We start from the raw sequence: 24,080 nt of genomic DNA on the forward strand, positions 1-24,080 counted from the left end.
AAATGTTAAAAATGAGCTAATGCCAGGTGGCTTGAAGACATGCAGGTGGGTAACTTACAAAGAAAGAGAAACTACAGGTGTGTCACAAAGTCCTCTAGCTGGTAAAAAGATGATTGTTGAGGATATTTACACGCGTCTGCTGACTGGACATTTTGGTTCAGCGTACAAAAAGAGTTAAAGCAATAAACAAAATAGAGGAGTTTGCCCGCCCGCCCGACCACTTTTCATTGGCGAGGTTCTCCCCCCTCTAATCACCAAGAAGAAAAGGTCAGAGGTCACTGCCTCAGGAAACCCTGTTTTCAAACCTTTAAGGAAGGCAATGGGGGAGGGGATCATTTGGCTAAAAAAATAAAAAATCAGCAGACAATCTAAAAAAACGGGTACCTTTTTTTTGTGTGAATGAGAAGTTCTGTACATGACGCCAACATTCTCTCCAGGGCCACATTTCATTTCCTTTTAAAAAGGTGAGCCTTCATCAGCGTGGCGTCAACATTCTTGCTGGGATTGGAACACAAAGTGTGCGTGGAAGCCCTGGATGACATAGCTGCCATTAAGGAGAAGTCTTCCTGCGGAGGAAGCCCTTAAAGAATGCAGCTTGCCTTCACATGGAGAAGACAAACCTTAGAAATGGGGAGCAAACACTTAGTGCGCTGCTGAAGGCGGCGCTAGACGCAGCCCAGCTTTGCTGCGGCAGAGAGGTGGAAGACCAAAATAAAAGCAGTTTAGGTGGGTCGGGGGCTACAGTGCAGTTCAATGACCCCCCCAGAATTATTGGATGGAACTTGTCTCAGAAGCAGGATGAAGATGACACTGAAGGAGCTCATGGAAGTAACAGACAGGAAGTGGGGGGGGGGGGATGGATCACTGCCTTCCTTTAAGCGCGCCATGGGGGGAGGTGAGGGCAGTAACCACACATGGGGGGAGGTGAGGGCAGTAACCACACATGGGGGAGGTGAGGGCAGTAACCACACATGGGGGAGGTGATGGCAGTAACCACACATGGGGGAGGTGAGGGCAGTAACCACACATGGGGGAGGTGATGGCAGTAACCACACATGGGGGAGGTGAGGGCAGTAACCACACATGGGGGAGGTGAGGGCAGTAACCACACATGGGGGAGGTGAGGGCAGTAACCACACATGGGGGAGGTGATGGCAGTAACCACACATGGGGGGAGGTGATGGCAGTAACCACACACGGGGGAGGTGATGGCAGTAACCACACACGGGGGAGGTAAAGGGATTGTCAGCGGGCCGGGCGTCCACACCTGAGAGGCCAAGGAGAAAGAATGCTGCATTGTGCTGGCGTCTAACATTTGGCATGGCTTCAAGTCTGAGGGGGCGTGGCCAAGTAGTCCGCGAGCGAGAGAGGGGGGTCATGTGGTCATGAGGGGGTTGCACAGCACATGAAGAGGAAAGTAGAAAAGTGCAGGCCTCGTTCTGACAGCTTTGTCGAAAAATATCTGCTAAGTAGAAAAAGTGTGAAAAAGAAAGGCTGAGAAAAGAAGAAGCCTGAATGAAAAGACGAGGGTCCCAAAATGAAGGCCTGAAGAGCTAAGACACAAGTTTGAAGACAAAATAAGTCCTTAGCGTCATTATTCATATTATTATTATTATTATCATGGCATCATTGTCAGTATTATTAAGAGAAGATGCGTATGCACTGAGTGGTGGGGGTGTGGCACACGGGGCACTCGGACTCTGCAGACTGGCAGATCTGACCTGCACAGTCCATGCAGAAGAGGTTGTGGCCGCAGGGCACCAGGGCGGCCGTCACCTCGCTCTCGAAACACACAAAGCAGTCCCTGTTGACGCCGCCCAGCCCCACCACGCCGGGGCCGCCTTTCAGTCGACTCAGCATCCCGGAGCTGAGGCCCACGCCACCCACGCCGCCGCCGCCCTCGGAGTCGGTGGGCGATCCACCGGGCAGCGAAGAAGCCGAGCAGGAGGAGTAGCCGGTGGAGGAGCCGCCGGAGCTGGAACTGGAGCCGCCGGAGAAGGAGCCACCTGCAGCGTTGCCGGACTGGAGCCAGGAGAGTGTGCTGAGGGGGTCGCTTTGAGCACGGCGGGCCAACGGGTGGTCCAGGGGGCCCGTGTCCTGAGGCAGCGTTGGGGACAAGCGTGGAGTGACGGCGCCGCCGCTGAGACCGCTGCTGTTACGACGTACGGGCTGCTGCTGCTGTGAGTTTCCGCCCGACTTGGCGCCATTGACGAATGGCGCCCAGATGTTAGAAGCGCTGAATTCAAAGCCGAGTTCTTCTGAAGACGGGAGTCCCGGGGTGGAGTCGCCCCCGAAAGTAAACCCGCCCCCGGCGCTGCTGGACCCTGTGCTGAAGGGACTGGTGGGACTCCCTCCCTCGTTGGCTTTGCGCCCCGCGCTGAAGTTGTCTGAGCTCATGGCGCTATTGTGCGTGTGGTAGGCCACCGAGGAGGACATCTTGCGGCCGCTGGAGTGATTGGCGGACATGGGGGGGTTGGGTGGTGAAGAGGGCGGCGCGGGTGGCGGCGGTGGCGCGGAATGGTGGTGGGAGGCCCGGGACCACAAGGATGCTCCCAGGCCTGCGCTGAGGGAGCCTAGACCCTCCAGGCTGACGTCTGTGCCGTTGGTGTGGAAGTCGTTGTCACCCTGAAGGTCCACAAAGGTTCCGGTTCTCAGCGTGATGTGGGTCTCGATCTCCTCCCTGGCCCGATCCACGTTCTCAGGCATGCCGGTCACCTCGAACACGGGGTCCTTCTCTCGACTGGGCGTCACGATGTAGGTGTGGGTTTGCTGCTGGATGCGCTTGATGGTGGCTCCTTTTGGTCCCACAACTAAGCCCACCACTCTGTAGGGCACCCTCACCTGGACCAGGAGAAAACCAAGTTCAACATGACGGCGCAACACAGTACGGTGGCCCAGCGGACCGGTTCCAATACCTGAATGGTTGTTTGTCCAGGGAGGTGTGGTGGTCCGGGGAGTGAGCCTCCTCCTCCCCCCCCTCCTCCTCCTCCTCCTCCTCCTCCTCCTGCGGGTCCTCCAGCTTTGCAGCGGGATGCCCGGATCATGGAGAAATGTTCAGCGGCAGAGACGATCTCACGCTTGGCCATCTCTACATCCTCCCTGCGACCGGTCACGATGAACACTGGCTCCTCCCCTCTGACGGGGGTCTTGATGTAAGTGTTTGTCTTAGCACGTAGCGCCTTGATCTTACAACCTGGGGGGTGACACATGCAAACAAAGGAAGGCTGGTCACACATCTTGTAGTTACACCCTCCACCTCTGGGGGGAGCACATGTAGTTACATGCTCCACCTCTGGGGGGAGCACATGTAGTTACACACTCCACCTCTGGGGGGAGCACATGTAGTTACACCCTCCACCTGTGGGGGAAGCACAAGATGACAACAATGCAAAAAGCAAACTGAGTGATATTGTCTAACTTTTATGCCAAAGTCACATTTCCAAATATAATAATGCTCACTTTTGCAAATACAATTGTTCCTCAACTTGCTGAGAGATTTGTAATATTTTGCTAGATTTTAGTATTGTTACTGAAATAAACCCCCTGAGATCTCATCTTAAGACCCACTTTTATTCTTTGGCTTTTAACACTACGTGAGTTGTGTGGTCCTGTTTTTAAAATTCTGATTTCTATTTATTGTTTTAATTGGTTTTACCTTTTTAAATCGTTTTTAATCATATTTTGATATTGTTTTTATATTGGTTTTATATTTATATTTCATTCAGTCATTGGTGGAGCTAAGGATAATATTTGAATATTGTTTCTAATATTGTTGTGCAGCACTTTGGAAACATTTCTGGTGTTTAAATGTGCAATATAAATCAAGTGGATTGGATAGATAGTCATTTAAAAAGGTGCCACGTTACGAGCATCTATTTGGCTTTGAAAAGGCAACTAGAATAATGCACTGCGCCTTTAAACCATGACGCGTCACCCGGGCGACCAATAGGAGGCGCGGGGTGTGATGTCATCTGGGAAGCAGAGAGCATGGCTTTTTCAAACAAAGAACAATGCTGGAAGACGCAGCCGCCGACGACAAAAAAAAAAAGCGGCAAGAGCCAGGAGAAGAAGTGTGCGACGGCGACCAGGAAAAGGAAGAATAAAGTTGGAAAGCGTCAAAGCGGCGAGCGTAGACGAGCTTTGTTTGGGTGCAGGGCGGAACAACAGCGCCCAGCCGGGATGCAGCACAACAACACGCACTCGCTTGACATTTACTACACTCTTACACTCATTTAGTCCACTATTGGACTCATTTAGTCCACTATTGGACTCATTTAGTCCACTATTGGACTCATTTAGTCCACTCTTGCGCTGTACGGTGCACAAAAAGCTTGTTTAGCGCCATTTCCTTTGTTTGCTGCAGGCTGCAAGAGCGTCCAGACTGCCTTTGTCTGACCCCGCCCCTCCCCCGCCCGCCCGCCCAGCTAGTGTCCACAGTGTGCTCTAATCATGTTACTAATCATCTTAAAAGCACACATTCATGCAACGAATATGACATTAAAAAAAACAAAAAACAGGAGCCTTTTTGAAAAAGGGGAAAAGGCAAAGTGGAAAAGTTGCAGCCAAACAAAGAAGCACCGTGCAGACAAGAAGAAGACCCACAACAACAACAATTAGAAGAAGACCCACTTTGCCGCCTCACAACAACAATAACAACAACAATTAGAAGACCCACCTTGTCGGCCCACAACAACAACAATTAGAAGAAGAAGACCCACTTTGCCGCCCCACAACAACAACAATTAGAAGAAGACCCACCTTGCCGCCCCACAACAACAACAATTAGAAGAAGAAGACCCACTTTGCCGCCCCACAACAACAACAATTAGAAGAAGACCCACTTTGCCGCCCCACAACAACAACAATTAGAAGAAGAAGACCCACTTTGCCGCCCCACAACAACAATTAGAAGACCCACCCTGCTGCCCCACAACAACAACAACAATTAGAAGAAGACCCACCTTGCCACCCCACAACAACAACAACAATTAGAAGAAGACCCACCTTGCTGCCCCACAACAACAACAACAATTAGAAGAAGACCCACCTTGCTGCCCCACAACAACAATTAGAAGACCCACCTTGCCGCCCCACAACAGCAATTAGAAGAAAACCCACCTTACCGCCCACAACAACAATTAGAAGAAGACCCACCTTTCCGCCCCACAACAACAACAACAATTAGAAGAAGACCCACCTTGCCGCCCCACAACAACAACAACAACAATTAGAAGAAGACCCACCTTTCCGCCCCACAACAACAACAATTACAAGAAGAAGACCCACCTTGCCACCCCACAACAACAACAACAACAATTAGAAGAAGACCCACCTTTCCACCCCACAACAACAACAACAACAACAATTAGAAGAAGAAGACCCACCTTGTCGGCCCACGATCTCTGCCACATGTTCCGAGCTGGGCACCGGCACACACTCCGTCATGTTGACGCTTCTCTTCCTGCTCTGCTCCCCATGGAGCAGGGCGTGCGAGCCGGACATGTGGTAGCCGCCCGAGCCGTAGTACTCCGGCGACGGGGAGCAGGACGTGGGCGAGTCCCGCGAACCGCCGGGGTGGTCCAGCATCTGGAGATCCACGTAACCCTCGGAGCTGGGAGCCTGGCTGCTGTCCACGCAGTCCACCTTCTCCAGGGCCATGAGTGACAGCTGGTCCAGGGCGAAGCGGAGCACCTCCTGGTGGTCCTCGTCACGGGACTCCTGCTCGCTTTCTCGGGGCAGAGCGAGCCCGTTGTGCTGGCTGCTGATCACCACGTCGTGCTCCATGATCTCGGGGTGGAATAAAGGGCTCGGCATCCTGGATCTCACATCAGATCACGGACGGCCGCCGTGTGAGGAGTGATCTGGAGAGGTGGAAGAAAGAGAGAGTTCAACAGGGATAAAAAAGAAGGATGAATAAGAATAACAAAGAAGGATGAATAAGAATAAAAAAGAAGGATGAATAAGAATAAAAAAGGATGATTAAGAATAAAAAGGATGAATTAGAATAAAAAAGAAGGGTGAATAAGAATAAAAAAGAAGGGTGAATAAGAATAAAAAAGGATGATTAAGAATAAAAAGGATGAATTAGAATAAAAAAGAAGGGTGAATACGAACAAAAAAGAAGGATGATTAAGAATAAAAATAAGGATGAAAAAGAATAAAAAAGAAGGATGAGTAGAGGGTTGCTTTGTCTTCTTCTTGCTGTGACAAGTCCACACTTTAACACTTTAACAAGCTGCCTTGACACGCCAAAAGAAGCGCGTCCACCCCGCACACGACAAGACTTACGTGTCGCTAACGTCCGCTCACTTTTATACAAAAAGCCAAAGAAAAAGAGGAGTAAAAGTCATGAGTGCTGCTGTTAGCATGTTAGCATGCTAACAGTCACGTTGCGACTCTTTGTTTGGGAGCACCGCGGCTAAGCTAGCCGCCTTAGCTCGGGGGACTCCTTTAAGAAGCACATTCTTCTTCTTAGCAAACATTTACGTCAACTTACTTGATCCTGACTCGGTGGACTCACGCCAACTTGTTGTGCTTGTGAGAAGAAGAGGAGCGCCGCCTTTGTGCAGCTAGCAGTTAGCAGCTAGCAGCTAGCCGCCTAGCAGTAAAAGAGAAAGGCTGTAAAAAGGTTGAGGAGGACGCGGACTGAAGTCTCATCTCCCGCAGCCGCTCTGGTGCCAGGCTGGCCGGGAGAAGCTGGCGGTTGGCCGTTTCCAAGTGTCCAACAAAGTGGGCTCCTTCTGCCTGCTGCTGACCCCACTTCTCTCCGCTCCTCCCCGCCTTTGTCTCGCCAGGCGCACGCCGCGCAGTCTCCCGCACACTGGTGACGTCACCCGCCACACAACAATGGCTTGCAAGGCCACATGCGGGGATGGGGAGCGCGGCCACGTAAAGCCGCGGCTGCTGTCCTTGCCATCATTCACTTCTGCTTCTCATGCGCTGCAAACACTCTGCAGACATGACACACAACATGCGCTGCAAACACTCTGCAGACATGACACACAACATGCGCTGCAAACACTCTGCAGACATGACACACAACATGCGCTGCAAACACTCTGCAGACATGACACACAACATGCGCTGCAAACACTCTGGAGACATGACACACAACAACACACAGAGGCAGAAATCATGTGATCTTATTGATTATAGCCTTTATGCTAACACATTGCTTTTGTCTTTATCACAACCAGCATTGATGGAACATCAAATAATTTACAATGACATATTTTTTGCTCCATATATTCTTTATATGCACAAGGTGCTAATAATTAAATAGTCTGCGTTCATTACACAATGGGGCAGCATGGTGGTAAAGGGGTTAGTGCGTCTGCCTCACAATACGAAGGTCCTGGGTTCGATCCTGCGCTCGGGATCTTTCTGTGTGGAGTTTGCATGTTCTCCCCGTGACTGCGTGGGTTCTCTCCGGGTTCCTCCCACCTCCAAAGACATGCACCTGGGGATAGGCCCCTCCCACCTCTAAAGACATGCACCTGGGGATAGGCCCCTCCCACCTCCAAAGACATGCACCTGGGGATAGGCCCCTCCCACCTCCAAAGACATGCACCTGGGGATAGGCCCCTCCCACCTCCAAAGACATGCACCTGGGGATAGGCCCCTCCCACCTCTAAAGACATGCACCTGGGGATAGGCCCCTCCCACCTCCAAAGACATGCACCTGGGGATAGGCCCCTCCCACCTCCAAAGACATGCACCTGGGGATAGGCCCCTCCCACCTCTAAAGACATGCACCTGGGGATAGGCTGATTGGCAACACTAAATGGTCCCTAGTGTGTGAATGTTGTACATCGGTGTTGGTCTTGTGATGAGGTGGCGACTTGTCCAGGGTGTACCCCGCCTTCCGCCCCAATGCAGCTGAGATAGGCTCCAACACCCCCCGCGACCCCAAACAGGACAAGCGGTAGAAAATGGATGGATGGATGGGCATTACACAATGTTTTTGTCAGAAACGATGAGAAATATTGTAATGGTGCAGTTAAAGGTTAAGCTCTTTAATGGGACTTTGTTAGGAATGTTGAAAATAAAGCAAACAGCAACACCGTCGTGTGGTTTAAAATGCACAACCTTGAGATGCAAAAAACAACAAATGACATCAAACAATGCATTTATTTAACAATATTGGAACATATACAGTAGTTAAGTATCAGTGTTGGGTTTGTTGTCAATACAAAACATGACCTAAAAGAGAAGTTATTGAAAACAAAAAGAAGTGAAAAGCAACTATGAAGTCTCTCTCAGCACACAAAGAGACATTCTGCAACCTTTCCTATACTTCTCAGCATAAAACATTGGATTATACTCCAATGGAAACAGAAGTGTTGTTTACACAAAGCGACAAACATTTACAACCATCATTTACCCTTCATACGTTTGTATTTAGCAGCTGTATTATTAGCACCATTCACATTTGCTAAACGCTGATGAAGGTAAAAGCTCAAATAAACGTGAAGCACCTTTTCGCTCGTATAGAAATCATCATTTAGTCTTAGAACAAAGCCAGTACCCCCACGTTGAAGTTGTATTTCACTTGAAGGGAGGGAGATGGGAAAAAACCCCAGGATTATTGATGACTTGAGTTGTGGTAAATGATAAGTTGTGTACCTTGGCTATGACCCCTCCTTTTCCACCCGCTCAGCCTCCTTCCCCTCCTCCTCTTGCGAGCTGGCGGGCGTTTCCACAGCGGCGTCTTCTACATGAGCCAACATATCCGCCATGAGGGCTTCCTCCAGCCGCCTCCTCACACTGTGCACCAGGTCCTCCTGCTTCCTGAAGGACACAGAAGAAGAAGACACCTTTAATAACAAACATGGAAAATGCAAGGGTAGGCTCCAGCTTGCAAGCTTGTCCAAACTTCTTCCACAAAGAAAATCAAGGGTTGCACGAGGCCATGTTCATATTTCTCAATTTGATAAAAAGATACAGTATTTACTTTTGTTGACAACCTACTCTGCCAGTGTTGTGGAAATACTAGAAGCCACTGCCTTAAAAACATGTTTCTTCTACTATTTTTGCAAAACAACCTTGCTTTTATCCTAAGTCTGGCCTGGATGTATTTTGAAGTGAAATGTGTAGTTTTCTTGCTTGTCTTTGTACTGAGGTATGCATTGACCTGATCACTGAGCGTATAATTAAGATGAAAGAGCAAAATAAATGGTGTTTATACATAATGCTTGTAACACATTACATTTGACAGCCAAAGCCAGCCACCCCTGCTCTAAAGTCTAATGCCATACGCGGCTCTATCTGCCATGACAGAAAGGTTTGATTCCAGCTTCCAACATCCTAGCCACAGCCGTTGTGTCCTTGAGCAAGACACTCCTGATGGGTGGTGGTTAGCGCCCTCCATGGCAGCTGTAAATGTGATGTATAATGCTTTGGGTATCATATATCAGAGCATTTACCATTGCTTCGCTATTTGCTCATGTGGGACTTCTAAACATGCCTTTGATAAATATCATTTGATGAATGAATACATGAATCTTCTGTCACCTAGTTGCATGCATAGATCTAGCTCAAAGTCTTCATTGTTTGGTCAGCAATGGGATTGACATGAGTACAAGGGTTCCCATATTAGCCTCAAATATAGTTTATAGGACATCTAGTGTGTGTGTACGTCACCTGATGTCTTCGTCTGTCACCATAAAGGCCTTGCAGAGCGGCTGCGCCGTGTTAAGCCACACTCCGGGGTTTTTCTCCACGGCCGCCGTGAGCTGGCCCGTGACGGGGGCGGGGCTGGTGTGCAGGGCGCTGGCGATGGCGGACAGCAGGGTTTTGTCAGAGCTGGCAGGCCCCACACCTGAGCAGGACGAGGTGGCAAGATGAGATCAAGCTGGGCTGGGAAACGCATCAAGGTGAGCTTTTTTTTTCTCGTCTCTTAACCTTGCAGGCCTTTGGGAAGATCCATGGTTTTCACCAGCTCGTCAGCAATGTCAAAAGCACTTAACCCGCTCAGCTTCCTCTCCCAGAACAACTGAAGAATTGCAAACATAAAACCAAAGAGTTGTCTATATCACCATTCTTCTATTTATATTCATAGCCGACAGCTATTTGTGTATTTAATATGGATTCCAGGTGTGACAGAATGACGTGTGTAAAAGTCTATTCAGCATGTTTACATCTACTTGCAACTTCTCTGCCATTCTGGGCTTGATGATTCCAATTGATGAAGTAAAACAATTAACTCCTTCTATCAACATTTTATTCTAACAAACAGGAGCAAAACAAAGCTGAAAATCCAGCAGGATAAATGCATGATTGAATGAAATGTAAAGGCCAATGTTACTGACCTGTTTTGGTTGGTCCACGGCCCTCTGGGGGTCTGTCTTCACTTTGTTGCTGGGGTGATTTGTTACTTTGGTCACTGGCTGCTTGAAGATTGATGCGGTCTGTCGAACTGGCAGCGTTGTGTTCAAGTCTGGCTTGGCCTTTTCAAAGAAAACATGACAACCACAGAAATATAACCATTTTTGGTGACCAACAAGGTCAACTGAAATATCCATCTTAACTACACCACCTCTTTTGCTCTTTCAGCTTTCTCCGGGGAAAAAAGGGTCACCACCGCGGGTCAATAGCATGTTTAACTTGGCTTACTTTTTATGCTCCTTTATATCCAGGCTTGGGTCAATGGCTAATGGCTAGTTAGTTGGGAATTGAAGCAGCATCTACCTTTACACATCCTCAACAATCCCAACCAATTAAATGAAGGCTGAAAAGAACTAGTCATTTTTCTAATTCATGACATAAATGTTCATGTTATATGAATCCCATGTCAACATGAACATAGTGTGTGCAGTCCACGGTCATCCATAGGTTCATATTCAAGGAAAGTTGGATCATATTCAAATAGTTCAATGTTGAAAGGGAGTAGAAAGAAGCAGTGCTTACTTGCTCCATAATGATAACGCTCTGCTTCAATTCTTCTTCTACAATTTGCTTGTAATGTTTCATAAACTGTCTCATTTTAGTCAGATGTTTGTCTTTTTTATTTGGCAATCAATTAGTAAGCAACAGCTGAGTCATTTGTTACCATTAAAAAAACCCACCTGCGACCGCTGCTATGGATGATCACAACAAAAGGTGCTCTAAAATGATATTTTAAGATGAAATGTAGTGGAGACATACTAAACAACAACCAGCATGTACACAATGCGAACTATGAGAAATACTTTTGCCAACAGAGTGTCAAAACAGCTATTCTAATGTATTTCCTGTGGTAAAACAATAAACGAGTGCAGTGTGAGACATGTTTTAAGTAAACTTGCCAATGCTTTTATTTATGAAAAGAAAAAATGCTGCTTTCAAGCAACATTTGTCTTTAAATGCAACTTGTGCTTGTCTCTCTATGACAAAAGATGAAGAGTATGATGATGTAGTTACAATCATCATGCAACAATGATCATCAGGAAGTTTATAGTCATGTTGTAACTCTTATTTGTACCTTCAGCTCAGAATATTCTTGTGGATGGTCAGGTCATTGTTGAAAAAGACTATCTCACCCTGATTTGATGGCTGACATTGTCATGAGCGTGCTTGTGGCCATTCCGTTGAACTTTAGTAAGAAGCAAATGTGCAGGCCGAGCCTGGCTGGCCTCCTCCGTGTGAAAGTTGTTGGCTGGACCTCGCAGCGTCTGTGGTTTACCCAGGACACGCCTGACATGTACGCTGGAGGGGAAACACACAAGAGTAGACATAACATCATGTTCATCATGGACAGACATTGTGATGCTCACTTTTTACTGACAGCCAATTAGGATTGTGCAATATGGCCTAAAATCTGTATCACAATAGAGTTGTCATATATACAGGACTGTCTCAGAAAATTAGAACATTGTGATAAAGTCTTTATTTCTGTAATGCAACTAAAAACATGAAAATGTCATACATTCTGGATTCATTACACATCAACGGAAATATTGCAAGCCTTTTATTATTTTAATATTGCTGATTATGGCATACAGCTTAAGAAAACTCAAAAATCCTATCTCAAAAAATTAGAATATTTCCTCATACCAAGTAAAAAATAAAGATTTATAACAGCAAAACAAAATCAAACATTTGAAAATGTCAATGAATGCACTCAGTACTTGTTTGGGAATCCTTTTGCACGGATTACTGCATCAATGCGGCGTGGCATGGAGGCAATCAGCCTGTGGCATTGCTGAGGTGTTATGGATGCCCAGGATGCTTCAATAGCGGCCTTTAGCTCATTTGCATTATTGTCTTTCAGCTTCTTCTTCACAATACCCCACAAATTCTCTATGGGGTTCAGGTCAGGGGAGTTAGCAGGCCAATGGAGGACAGTAATGCCATGGTCAGTACACCAGTTACTGCTGGTTTTGGCACTGCTGGATCATGCTGGAAAATAAAATCATCATCTCCATAGAGCTTTTCAACAGATGGAAGCATGTAGCCGTATTCCCATGGCCAAGCCACTCCTGAACTCAAGACAACGGAAGAAGCGTCTGACTTGGGTTATGAAAAAGAAGCACTGAACAGTTGCTGTGTGGTCCAGAATCCTGTTTTCAGATGAAAGCAAGTTTTGTATTTCATTTGGAAGCCAAGGCGCTAGAGTCTGGAGGAAGGCTGGAGAGGAGCAAAATCCAAGTTGCTTGAAATCCAGTGTGAAGTTCCCACAGTCAGCAATGGTTTGGGGAGCCATGTCAGCTGCTGGTGTTGGTCCACTGTGTTTCATCAAGTCCAGAGTCAATGCAGCTGTGTACCAAGACATTTTACAGCACTACATGCTTCCATCTGTTGAAAAGCTCTATGGAGATGATGATTTCATTTTCCAGCATGATCCAGCAGTGCCAAAACCAGCAGTAAGTGGTGTACTGACCATGGCATTACTGTCCTCCATTGGCCTGCCAACTCCCCTGACCTGAACCCCATAGAGAATGTGTGGGGTATTGTGAAGAAGAAGCTGAAAGACAATAATGCAAATGAGCTAAAGGCCGCTATTGAAGCATCCATAACACCTCAGCAATGCCACAGGCTGATTGCCTCCATGCCACGCCGCATTGATGCAGTCATCCGTGCAAAAGAATTCCCAACCAAGTACTGAGTGCATTCATTGACATTTTCAAATGTTTGATTTTGTTTTGCTGTTATAAATCTTTATTTTTTACTTGGTCTGAGGAAATATTCTAATTTTTTGAGATGGGATTTTTGAGTTTTCTTAAGCTGTATGCCATAATCAGCAATATTAAAATAATAAAAGGCTTGCAATATTTCAGTTGATGTGTAATGAATCCAGAATGTATGACATTTCCATGTTTTAGTTGCATTACAGAAAATAAAGGACTTTGTCACAATATTCTAATTTTCTGAGACAGTCCTGTATATACAAACCCCAAAAGCAGTGAAGTTGTCAGGTTGTGTAAATGGTAAATAAAAACAATGATTAGCAAATCCTTTTCAACTTATATTCAATTGAATAGACTGCAAAGACAAGATATTTCATGTTCACACTGAGAAACTTTGCTGTTTTTTGCAAATATTAGCTCATTTGGAATTTGATGCCTGTAACATGTTTTTTAAAAAGCTGGCACAAGTGGCAAAAAAGACTGAGAAAGTTGAGGAATGCTCATCAAAGACTTATTTGGAACATCCCACAGGTGAACAGGCTAATTGGGAACAGGTGGGTGCCATGATTGGGTATAAAAGCAGCTTCCATGAAATGCTCAGTCATTCACAAACAAGGACGGGGCGAGGGTCACCACTTTGTCAACAAATGCCTAAGCAAATTGTCCAACAGTTTAAGAACAACATTTTAGGGATTTCACCATCTACGCTCTGTAATAGCATCAAAAGGTTCAGAGAATCGCTACATTTGTAAGTGCAAGTTAAAACTCTACTATGCAAAGCCAAAGCCATTTATCAACAACACCCAGAAATGCTTTGCTGGGCCTGAGCTCATCTAAGATGGACTGATGCAAAGTGGAAAAGTGTTCCGTGGTCTGACAAGTCCACATTTCAAATTGTTTTTGGAAACTGTGGACCAAAGAGGAAAAGAACCATGCGGACTGTTCTAGGGTGAAAGTGTAAAAGGCAGCATGTGTGATGGTATGGGGGTGTATTAGTGGCCAAGACATGGGTAACTTACACATCTGTGAAGGCACCATTAATGCTGAAAGGTACATACAGCTTTTGGAGCAACATATGTTGCCATCCAAGCAACGTTACCATGGACGCCCCTGCTTATTTCAGCTAGACAATGCCAAGCCACGTGTTACAACAGCGTGGCTTCATAGTAAAAGAGTGTGGGTACTAGACTGGCCTGCCTGTAGTCCAGACATTGAAAATGTGTGAAGGCTAAAATATGAGAAGGGAGACTGTTGAACAACTTAAGCTGTACATCAAGCAAGAATGGGAAAGAATTCCACCTGAAAAGCTTCAAACATAGTTGTTAAAAGGAAGGGCCATGTAACACAGTGGCAAAAATACCCTTGTGAAAACATTTTTGCAACATGTTGCTGCCATTAAATTCTAAGTTCATGCTTATTGGCAAAACATTGTTTACATTTCTCAGTTTGAACATTAAATATCTTGTCTTTGCAGTCTATTCAATTGAATATAAGTTGTAAAGGATTTGCAAATCATTGTTTTTATTTACCATTCACTGGTTTTGGGTTTTCTAATAATAGAACCATCAACATGGGTTACAAAAGCTCCCAATTTAGTTGCCGACTTGTGTATTGTTTTCTCAAAACTACTATTAATCAACTTGTCAATTTACCGTCAATAGCTGTTTACTTTCTGTTGTAACATGGTCCTATCTACTCTTCTCCTCATTGGTTAGTGTGGGTAATACTACAAATGTGGGTAACCAGGTAGTTAGTATTGGTCATAGCAATGCTCATACTGATATTTTACATTTTGTAAATCATTCAGATTACATTTTTAAATGACAATTATAATAAGACAAAACACAGTATGGTGGTGTAATGATATCTATTAACATTATTTTCTTACTCCCTTTTATTACAGACACTATTTTGAGCTAAATCAATTCAATAGTGCAAAATAACTAAATGTAAACACAAACTACTATTAGCTCTGATTTAAATCATCCCTCCTAAGTCCAGGGACTTATTTCCTGAATTTGTTAACAAATGATTTTGTTATAGTAGAAACATCAGTTTTAAATGTATTTTTGTTTCACTAAATAAACGTTTATCACTTGCAACATTTAAAAACAGTGCATTTGTAATAAGAAACAGTTCAATTAATTCTCATTACATTGATGATGTTATATTAAACAATAATAAAGGAGCTGGTGATGTGTCTCGCTGCAGTCAGACACATTTTAGAAAGGCTCTGCATTACTTATTTACAATAAATACATAGATTATTGACGTTTACTAATACATTTTATAATCTTCCATGTCCGAATTGTGAGTGATGTAAAAATGGATGATTTCCCCCACCTCTAGCTGTTAGCATGGCTTCTTGTGTAGTGCAGCATGGTTAGCTGTTCTTCGTCCTCTTTCTAACAAACTTACTTTATTTTCCGCCACGGAGGCGAGGATTAGTTTGCCGCTGTAGAAGACGCCACGTTGTACTGAAGATGTCGCCGTCCAATTTGTATTCAACATGCATTATCATCTTATATTGTTGGCCAAATCTATGTCATTTATATCCTCAACCCTCATTTCAATAAGGCATTTATGTAACTATCTTTATTATTGTGGTTGGAGTTAGCCGTGGTGCGTAACTAGACATTCGCTACCATAGTTACCTTCACAAGAGGTTCAAGGTATTAGAAAAACTTTTCAGTACGATACAAAACAAACAGGTGAGGTGGTATTATTATATTCAGTCTTTTCACCTGAGGATGCAAAAATATATTTAGACCAAGATCATCGACTTTGCCTGTTAATATCCTAAATCCCAGCCCTGTATTTGTTGTTGTTGTTGTTGTTCCTCAGCCTTATATATTAACACTGAACAAAAATATAAACACTTTGGTTTTTGCTCCCATTTTTCACCAGTTCAACTTTTACTAAAGACCTATTACCCTCAAATATTGTTCACAAATGTGTCTAAATCTGTGTTAGTGAGCATTTCTTCTTTGCCAGGATAATCCATCCCACCTCACATGTGTGGCATATCATTAAAGCAGCATGAATATTGCACAGGTGTGCCTTAGACTGCCCACTCTGAAATGTGCAGTTTTATCACGCAGCACAATGCCACAGATGTTGCAGGTTTTGAGGGAGCGTGCAGTTGGCATGCTGACTGCAGGAATGTCCATCCCAGCTGTTGGCCGTGAATTGAATGTTCATTTCTCTACCAAAAGCCATCTCCAAAAGATGTTTCAGAGCATTTGGCAGTACATCCAACTGGCCTCACAACCGCAGACCACGCGTAACCACACCTGCCCAGGACTTCCACATCCAGCAGGTGAGACCAGCCATCTGCTGCAAGAATGGGTTTGAATAACCAAATCATTTTTGCACAAACTGTGAGAAAGCGTCTTAGGGAAGCTGGTCTGCATGCTGGTCGTCCTCATGGGGGTCTCCACCTGACTGCAGTTTTTCGTCCTAACTGACTTGAGTGGGCAAATGCTCACGGTCCATGGCGTCTGGTGTTCTCTTCACGGGCAGATGACCGACAGGGTGTGGCCTCATTGTTGATGTCAATGTTGTGAAAGGAGTGGCCCATGGTGGTTATGGTATGGCAGGCGTAGGTTATGGACAAGAAGTGTATTTTATTGATGGCATTTTGAAAGCACAGGGATACCGTGAGGAGATCCTGAGGCCCGTTGTTGTGCCATTCACCTGAGACCATCACCTCATGTCGCAGCATGACTATGCACGGCCCCATGTTGCAAGGATCCATACACAATTCCAGGAAGCTGAAAACATCCCAGTTCTTGCATGGCCAGCATACTCAGGATGCTGTGGATGGGCGTGTTGTAGTTCCTGCCAATATCCAGCAACTTTGCAGACATTGAAGAGGAGAGGACCAACATTCCACAGACCCCCAATAAAGCAAAACTGCACATTTCAGAGTGGCCTTTTATTGTGGCAGTCTAAGGCACACCTGTGCAATAATCCTGCTGTTTAATCAGCATCTTGACATGCCACACCTGTGGATTACTTTGGCAAGGAAAAAATGCTCACTAACACAGATTTAGACAATATATGAGAGGAATAGGTCTTTTGTGGATATAGTAAAAGATTTACATCTTTGAGTTCAGTAATGAAAAATGGGAGCAAAAACAAGTGTTGTGTTTATATTTTTGTTCAGTATATTTTAAAGTTTAAAGGTGAACTGCACTTTTTGGGGAATTTTGCCTGTGATTCTCAATCCTTATGAGAGACAAAAACATGTCTTTTTTAAACATGCATTCCAGCTCGTAAATAAACACAAATAAAAGTCCCCTTACAACAGAGCCTTGAGGTTATTGCGTCTATTCCGACCATAAAAGCCAATAAATAACCTTCCAAACAGCGCCAACAATGGTGTGTTTACATTTCCTGACCTGAATATTAACCAAGAATGAGGGATTTTGTTATCATAAGCGCTAACATTGTCACAGCCAGGTAAATTCCTTTGCTGCTGTATTGACATCATTGCTTCTAGATGACAAATGATGCCTCTCACCTTGACAGTAAAATTAGGTGGAGGTAGAAGTTGGTACACTTTGCCTACGTTCACACTGCAGGGTCGGATGTCCATTTCAGATTTTAAACAAAAATCTATTTAGTGGTTGTTCACATTACAAAAAAAAAAAAGATTTCTAATGTGAATACAATCTGACCCGCATACAGACTGCAGTTGGTCTCCATAACTGCTTCATTTGGTAAATGGGTTATACTTGTATAGCTTTTCTACCTTCGAGGTACTCAAAGCGCTTTGACACTATTTCCACATTCACCCATTCACACACACACATTCATACACTGATGGCGGGAGCTGCCATGCAAGGCCCTAACCACCACCCATCAGGAGCAAGGGTGAAGTGTCTTGCTCAAGGACACAATGGACGTGACTAGGTTGGTAGAAGCTGGGGATCGAACCAGGAACCCTCAGTTTGCTGACACGGCCACTCTCCCAACCGCGCCACACCGTCCCCGTTTGTTGCAATTTCAGAGATTTTGTGCAAGCTAACTCAATTATTGCGTGTAGAAGATTAGGAGGTTTTGGCTCTGGCAGTTTACAGGATGTTTAGCTTCCATGTCTGATGAAGAGTGTGTCTGTGGGCGAGCAGTCAGGAGACAGGAGTGCTGGAACTTCCATGGAAGTTCCTAAGACATACCATTTTCACCTTTTTTCTGCGTTGCTGTCAACTTTGTATTTTATAACTGTCTATTTTTGTGAATAATGACGCTTATCGCTTTTTAATGATGTTGTGGTCGGATGAATGCGACCTGAGCGCAGTGGCGTTCACTTTGAGGACGCGTGGCATATACAGTATATCCCATTTATATCCACATTCAAAAGAGGTTCGGGTTGGATATGAAACATTTGGAATTGCATCTTTGACACGGACATGAAATAATCTGATACAGCTCACATAGAAATTGGAATTGACCTGCAGTGTGAAGAAGGACTGACAGCCCACTTAGACACGGAGAAGGCTACAAAGATTGTTGTAGCCCTCTTTTTTCTTTGTGAGGATGATGAGTCATTCTTCATTTAAACGGACTATATTAATGAACATCCTAACAGTCGACATCCCAGTGAGAGCAGACATTGTACAGTAAGTGACGTTTTATTATGTTTTTTGGCTCTCTTGTTTGCAGTAAATAGCAATCAGTGACGTTGTCGAAGGAAAAAGCGAACGTTGTGATCCATCCATTTTCTACTGCTTGTCCCGTTCGGGGTCACTGGGGGTGCTGGAGCCTATCTCAGCTGCATTCGGGCAGAAGGCGGGGTACACCCTGGACAAGTCGCCACCTCATCACAGGGCCAACACAGATAGACATGTGGGCTCTGTACCGAGGATGTCCTTGTGGCTTGTACAGCCCTTTGAGACACTTGTGATTTAGGGCTATATAAATAAACATTGATTGATTGATTGATTGATTGACAGACAACATCCGCACACTAGGGACCATTTAGTGTTGCCAATCAACTGATGCATATGTTAAATTGAACAAAATACATAAATACTACAAAATGTGCCCGTTACTACATTACTTACAGTTTGCATATAAAACCTTGATAGGTTAAGCGCTTTATAGGCAGAATTCCCATGGGCTTCATTGTAAGCGGAATTTTGCTCGCATTTATTTAGGAGTTTGAATGCATCAATAAAAGAAAAACACGTTGACTTTTTTTAAATGTGAATGACAGGCAAAAATCACCAAAACGTGCCGTTCCCCTTCAATGTACCCCTTGTACGCTTATTTTGGCACAACATAGATAAGCTCAGAGCAATCGGATTTAACAAAACCTCTTGGAGCTGGATGCAATCTTACTTGGAGGGGAGGGAACAGGTGGTAGAGGTGAACGGCACTGTGTCCCCCCCCCCTCTCAGTGAGCTGTGGAGTCCCCCAAGGCAGTATATTGGGACTTTTACTGTTCCTAATATACATAAACATGTCATCAGCATGCGACTGTAAATTGTTCTTGTTTGTGGATGACTCGGCCTTGCTGGTATCAGACAAGGACAAGTCACAGGTGGAGAAAATCCTCAGTGCTGAGCTGTGTAGAACTTGCACCTGGCTCGCTGACAACAAGCTATCCATACACTTGGGTAAAACAGAATCCATCCTGTTTGAGTCCCACATCAAACTTAAGAAAGTCAATGACTTCACTTTAAAAGTGGGTGACATTGTTATCACCAGGAAAGATGAGGTCACCTACCTAGGTTCCATTCTAGAGGCTAACCTTTCCTGTGATGAAATGGCAACCAAGATAATCAAAAAGGTCAACCAACGAACGAGATGTTTCTATAGAATCTCCTCTCTGGCGGGAACTCTCGTTCAACCCTTTTTCGATTACGCATGCACCTCCTGGTACCCTAGCACCTCCAAAACCCTCAAATCTAAACTCCAAACATCCCAGAACAAGCTAGTCAGATTACTTCTAGACCTCTACCCCAGATCCCACCTCACTCCTACCCACTTCTCCAAAGTGGGCTGGCTCAGGGTGGAGGACAGAGTTAAACAACTTGCACTGAGCCTAGTCTATAAAATCCGCTACACCTCCCTGATACCGAAGTACATGTCAAACTACTTCCTTAACGTAAATGATCGCCATAACCACAACACCAGGGGGAACTCCACTAACCACGTTAAACCCAGATTCCGAACTAACAAAGGTCTTAACTCATTCTCTTTCTATGCCACATCAATGTGGAATGCACTCCCAACAGGTATAAAAGAAAGGGCATCTCTATCCTCCTTCAAAACCGCAATAAAAGTTCACCTCCAGGCAGCTACAACCCTAAACTAACACCCTCCCCGGATTGCTAATAATCAAATGTAAACAATAAAATGCAGATACTTTTTCTTATGCCTTCTGATCTCTCTCTCTCTCTCTGTCCACTACTTGCTGTACATATCCTAACAAGTCAGACCTACACTGTTCCAATATCCATTTCTCTGTTTTCAATTGTTGATGACTGATGATAACAACCAAACCTACCCCCCCCCCCCCCGGATTGTAAATAATGTAAATAATTCAATGTGATTATCTTGTGTGATGACTGTATTATGATGATAGTATAAATGATAGTATATATCTGCATCATGAATTAATTTAAGTGGACCCCGACTTAAACAAGTTGAAAAACTTATTGGGGTGTTACCATTTAGTGGTCAATTGTACGGAATATGTACTGTACTGTGCAATCTACTAATAAAAGTCTCAATCAATCAATCAATCAATGAAACAAAGGGAAATTATCCTTTGTCTACTATTTAACATATGCCCATGTAAAACAATCAATGTGCATGGTCCCAATTAAAATAAAATAAATCAACACACAAGTTGACCTTTTGAAGGTAGTGATTTTAATAAAGCTTGAGTTTATGTGTACCTAATGTTGTGGCCAGTGAGTGTATTTACATTAAGTCGGTGTCAGTTGTCCCGCCTTCAAGCTATGACAGGTCGGCAGAGATGTCAATCAAACATTAAGTCGGTGTCAGTTGTCCCGCCTTCAAGCTATGACAGGTCGGCAGAGATGTCAATCAAACATGTCTCCGCCCACACAATGTTCATCAAGTGAAAGCATCGCCATGGTTGCTAAAGTGCATGTAACACGCTAGTGAACATGGTTGCTAAAGTAACACGCTAGTGAAGTGGAAATGTAACAAACTAATAAATAAGTGAGCTTCATATGCAAGTCAAATATTAGTGAAATAGCCTTTTTCTCGATAGGTGCAAGTCAAGTGGATGACGCACACACACATGAAAAAAAGATATATCCACACAACTGAATGAGATAAAAGTGAAGTACGCAAAGCTGCTAATGAGTGTGAAGTTAGAAGTTAGAAGAGTGGAATGTAAAAAAGTGTCATGAATGAGACTGAGACTTTGTCACCTTGCACAAGTCAAGCGTGTGTAAACAATGAAAGTTAGCTAGCTAATCAAGCTAGCAGCGACATCGCAGCTCAGACCTCCCGCTGAGGAATGTTATTATTATTATTATTATTGTAAGCAACTATTGACTACTTTTACGCGGCGTGTGCTTACAAGACGGAAACATTTGTTGCATTTCCAGCTACAAGACGCATGCATTCGCCTTCCTGTTGAACAAACTTTCATTCTAAAAACTCCCGCGACTTTGACTTTCCTGAGTCCTACCTTTTCCTCTCCATGGTCCGAATGTCCTCGTCACGCGTGGACTGGAAGCCCGCACGTCAAAAGTAAGAAAGGTCAACTAGCAGCCTTTATTTTCTCTCATCAATTTCCAGCCTCACATTTGTTATCGATCACCATTGCTCGCTCCCGACCTTTACGAGTGAAGATCACTCCGCCCACCGCCTCACCGCCTCCATTGTAGACATCCGCTACACTCACGTCAACTAGTGCGCCAGTGACGACTGGCATATATATATATATATATATATATATATATATATATATATATATATATATATATATATATATATATATATATATATATATATATATATATATATACATACATACATATATATATAATTCACCAGGTCAAGAAAACATGGCTAAGAAAACCTCATTATATATATGCAAAACAACATCGATTCCAGACCTTACTTTAAAAATAAAAAAAAGTATAAATAAGTATAAAGCAGTATTAACATATTTTACAATGCAATGTTGTATTTTATAACTATTACACCACCTAAAAGGTATAAGAGCAGCAGGAATAATGACACACAACATGAGGTATTTGACATACTTTTTACTCTTCAAAAACAGTTTTGCTTGAAGTACAGAGCTGAACATTGAAATCAGACGAGGCTGACAGCACATCACAAACTGATGAGTAAAATAAGAAGCTCAAACTGCTATTAAAAAGTCTGTGCATTGTCTCTATTTTCATATTCTTTCAGTTGGACCAACCATCAAAGATTGAATGCCAAGTGATGTGGTTGCAGCAGCAGCATGAAAATGACAGTTGGCTTGGAGTTGAGTGCAAAACAGTGTTGGCAGCAGTCCTTGTTCATCATCTCCAACAAACTGCCAGGAAAACACAAAAATGATGAAAATGCGCACGTCCATATTGATAAAACTAATATTTGAAATAAGTCATTGAAATGGTTGCAGTGACAAGCCAACAGTGCAGTGTTGCGTCTACTAATGCTTTTAAATACTGGAGAATAAAGGAGGTCCTCACTTCACAATACTTTGTGGTTGGGAGACAAAGATTAGTGGGCCTAAGCAGTGTGTTCTGTAAATAGTGTCGCAGAAAGCTACAGTGAAGGAGGACAAAATACCTTTTATTCTTTATTTTGTCTTCCAAGCATAAGACAGACTCCTCTGATGGCAGTGCAGCAAAAAAAAGGAAAGACATGATCAAAAAGGTGATAAATGCCAAACATCATTGCAACACCTTTCCTGCGTGAAAGTCAACCACAATGGTCAAATAAATTTTTTTCTCTTTTTATTACTGTTCCATTATCATTTTATAAGTCTTTAAAGGCGTTCTGAAATGACATTTTTTTTATTTAACCGGGGATAGCAGATCCATTCTATGTGTCATACTTGATCATTTCGCGATATTGCCATATTTTTGCTGAAAAGATTTAGTAGAGAACATCGACGATAAAGATCACAACTTTTGGTATCTGATAAAAAAAAGCCTTGCCTGTAGCGGAAGTAGCGTGACGTAGTCAGTTTATCGCCTCCTCACATTTTCCTATTGTTTTCAATGCAGCTCGAGCGATTCGGACCGAGAAAGCGACGATTATCCCACTAATTTGAGTGAGGATGAAAGATTCGTGGATGAGGAACGTTAGAGTGAAGGACTAGAATGCAGTGCAAGACATATCTTTTTTCGGTCTGACCGAATATTGTGGATCACGGATTTGTATTTTAAACCACCTGGGATACTATATCCTCTTGAAAATGAGAGTCGAGAACGCGAAATGGACATTCACAGTGACTTTTATCTCCACGACAATACATCGACGAAACACTTTAGCTACGGAGCTAACGTGATAGCATCGTGCTTAACTGCAGATAGAAACAAAATAAATAAATCCCTGACTGGAAGGATAGACAGAAGATCAACAATACTATTAAACCATGGACATGTAAATACACGGTTAATGCTTTCCAGCCTGGCGAAGGTTAACAATGTTGTTGCTAACGACGCCATTGAAGCTAACTTAGCAACCGGACCTCAGAGAGCTATGCTAAAAACATTAGCTATCCACCTACGCCAGCCAGCCCTTATCTGCTCATCAACACCCATGCTTACCTGCGTTCCAGCGATCGACAGTGCGACGAAGGACATCACCCGATCACAGATGCGGTCGGCGAGACGGAGGAAGTTAAGGTGAGTTCGACGGCTAGCGCGTCTGCTATCCATCTCTGTCCTCCTGGTTGTGTTGCTGCAGCCAGCCGCTAATACACCGATCCCACCTACAACTTTCTTCTTTGCAGTCTCCATT

The 24,080-nt window shown here is 44.2% G+C and overlaps 3 protein-coding genes across 5 annotated transcripts in view; all 3 read right to left on the reverse strand.

Annotated features, from left to right (window-relative positions):
• Nucleotides 1–1,641: 1,641 nt before the first annotated feature.
• Nucleotides 1,642–6,873, reverse strand: LOC133631190 (RNA-binding protein MEX3B). The gene is made up of 4 exons (XM_062023343.1): nt 6,497–6,873; nt 5,385–5,861; nt 2,916–3,193; nt 1,642–2,841 (listed from the first exon to the last, which is right to left on the reverse strand). Exons 2-4 carry the CDS (start codon nt 5,812–5,814, stop codon nt 1,642–1,644), a joined length of 1,908 nt encoding a protein of 635 aa, XP_061879327.1. The 5' UTR covers nt 5,815–5,861; nt 6,497–6,873.
• Nucleotides 6,874–8,116: 1,243 nt separating this feature from the next.
• LOC133631418 (methyl-CpG-binding domain protein 3-like) lies at nt 8,117–21,993 on the reverse strand. Of its 2 annotated transcripts, XM_062023619.1 has the most exons (7): nt 21,784–21,993; nt 11,520–11,685; nt 10,311–10,448; nt 9,904–9,994; nt 9,643–9,820; nt 8,626–8,790; nt 8,117–8,550 (listed from the first exon to the last, which is right to left on the reverse strand). In XM_062023619.1, exons 1-6 carry the CDS (start codon nt 21,795–21,797, stop codon nt 8,631–8,633), a joined length of 747 nt encoding a protein of 248 aa, XP_061879603.1. In that variant the 5' UTR covers nt 21,798–21,993; the 3' UTR covers nt 8,117–8,550; nt 8,626–8,630. The 2 variants fall into 2 exon arrangements, with proteins under 2 accessions (XP_061879603.1, XP_061879602.1); XM_062023618.1 differs by having other exon boundaries at nt 8,117–8,790.
• A 360-nt stretch (nt 21,994–22,353) lies between these two features.
• LOC133631419 (cytochrome b-c1 complex subunit 10-like) overlaps nt 22,354–24,080 on the reverse strand; it is a 3,047-nt gene continuing 1,320 nt past the window's right edge. Inside the window, exons 3-4 of one of the 2 annotated variants that reach the window (XM_062023620.1) lie at nt 22,902–22,944; nt 22,354–22,644 (exon numbers count right to left, since the gene is read on the reverse strand). The gene's annotated coding sequence lies outside the window, so the exon portion shown is untranslated. The remainder of the gene's footprint in view (nt 22,645–22,901; nt 22,945–24,080) is intronic. The other variant, XM_062023621.1, reaches the window with a different exon arrangement.

The sequence above is a fragment of the Entelurus aequoreus genome, linkage group LG16 (assembly GCF_033978785.1).
Source record: "Entelurus aequoreus isolate RoL-2023_Sb linkage group LG16, RoL_Eaeq_v1.1, whole genome shotgun sequence".
Lineage (NCBI taxonomy): Eukaryota > Metazoa > Chordata > Actinopteri > Syngnathiformes > Syngnathidae > Entelurus > Entelurus aequoreus.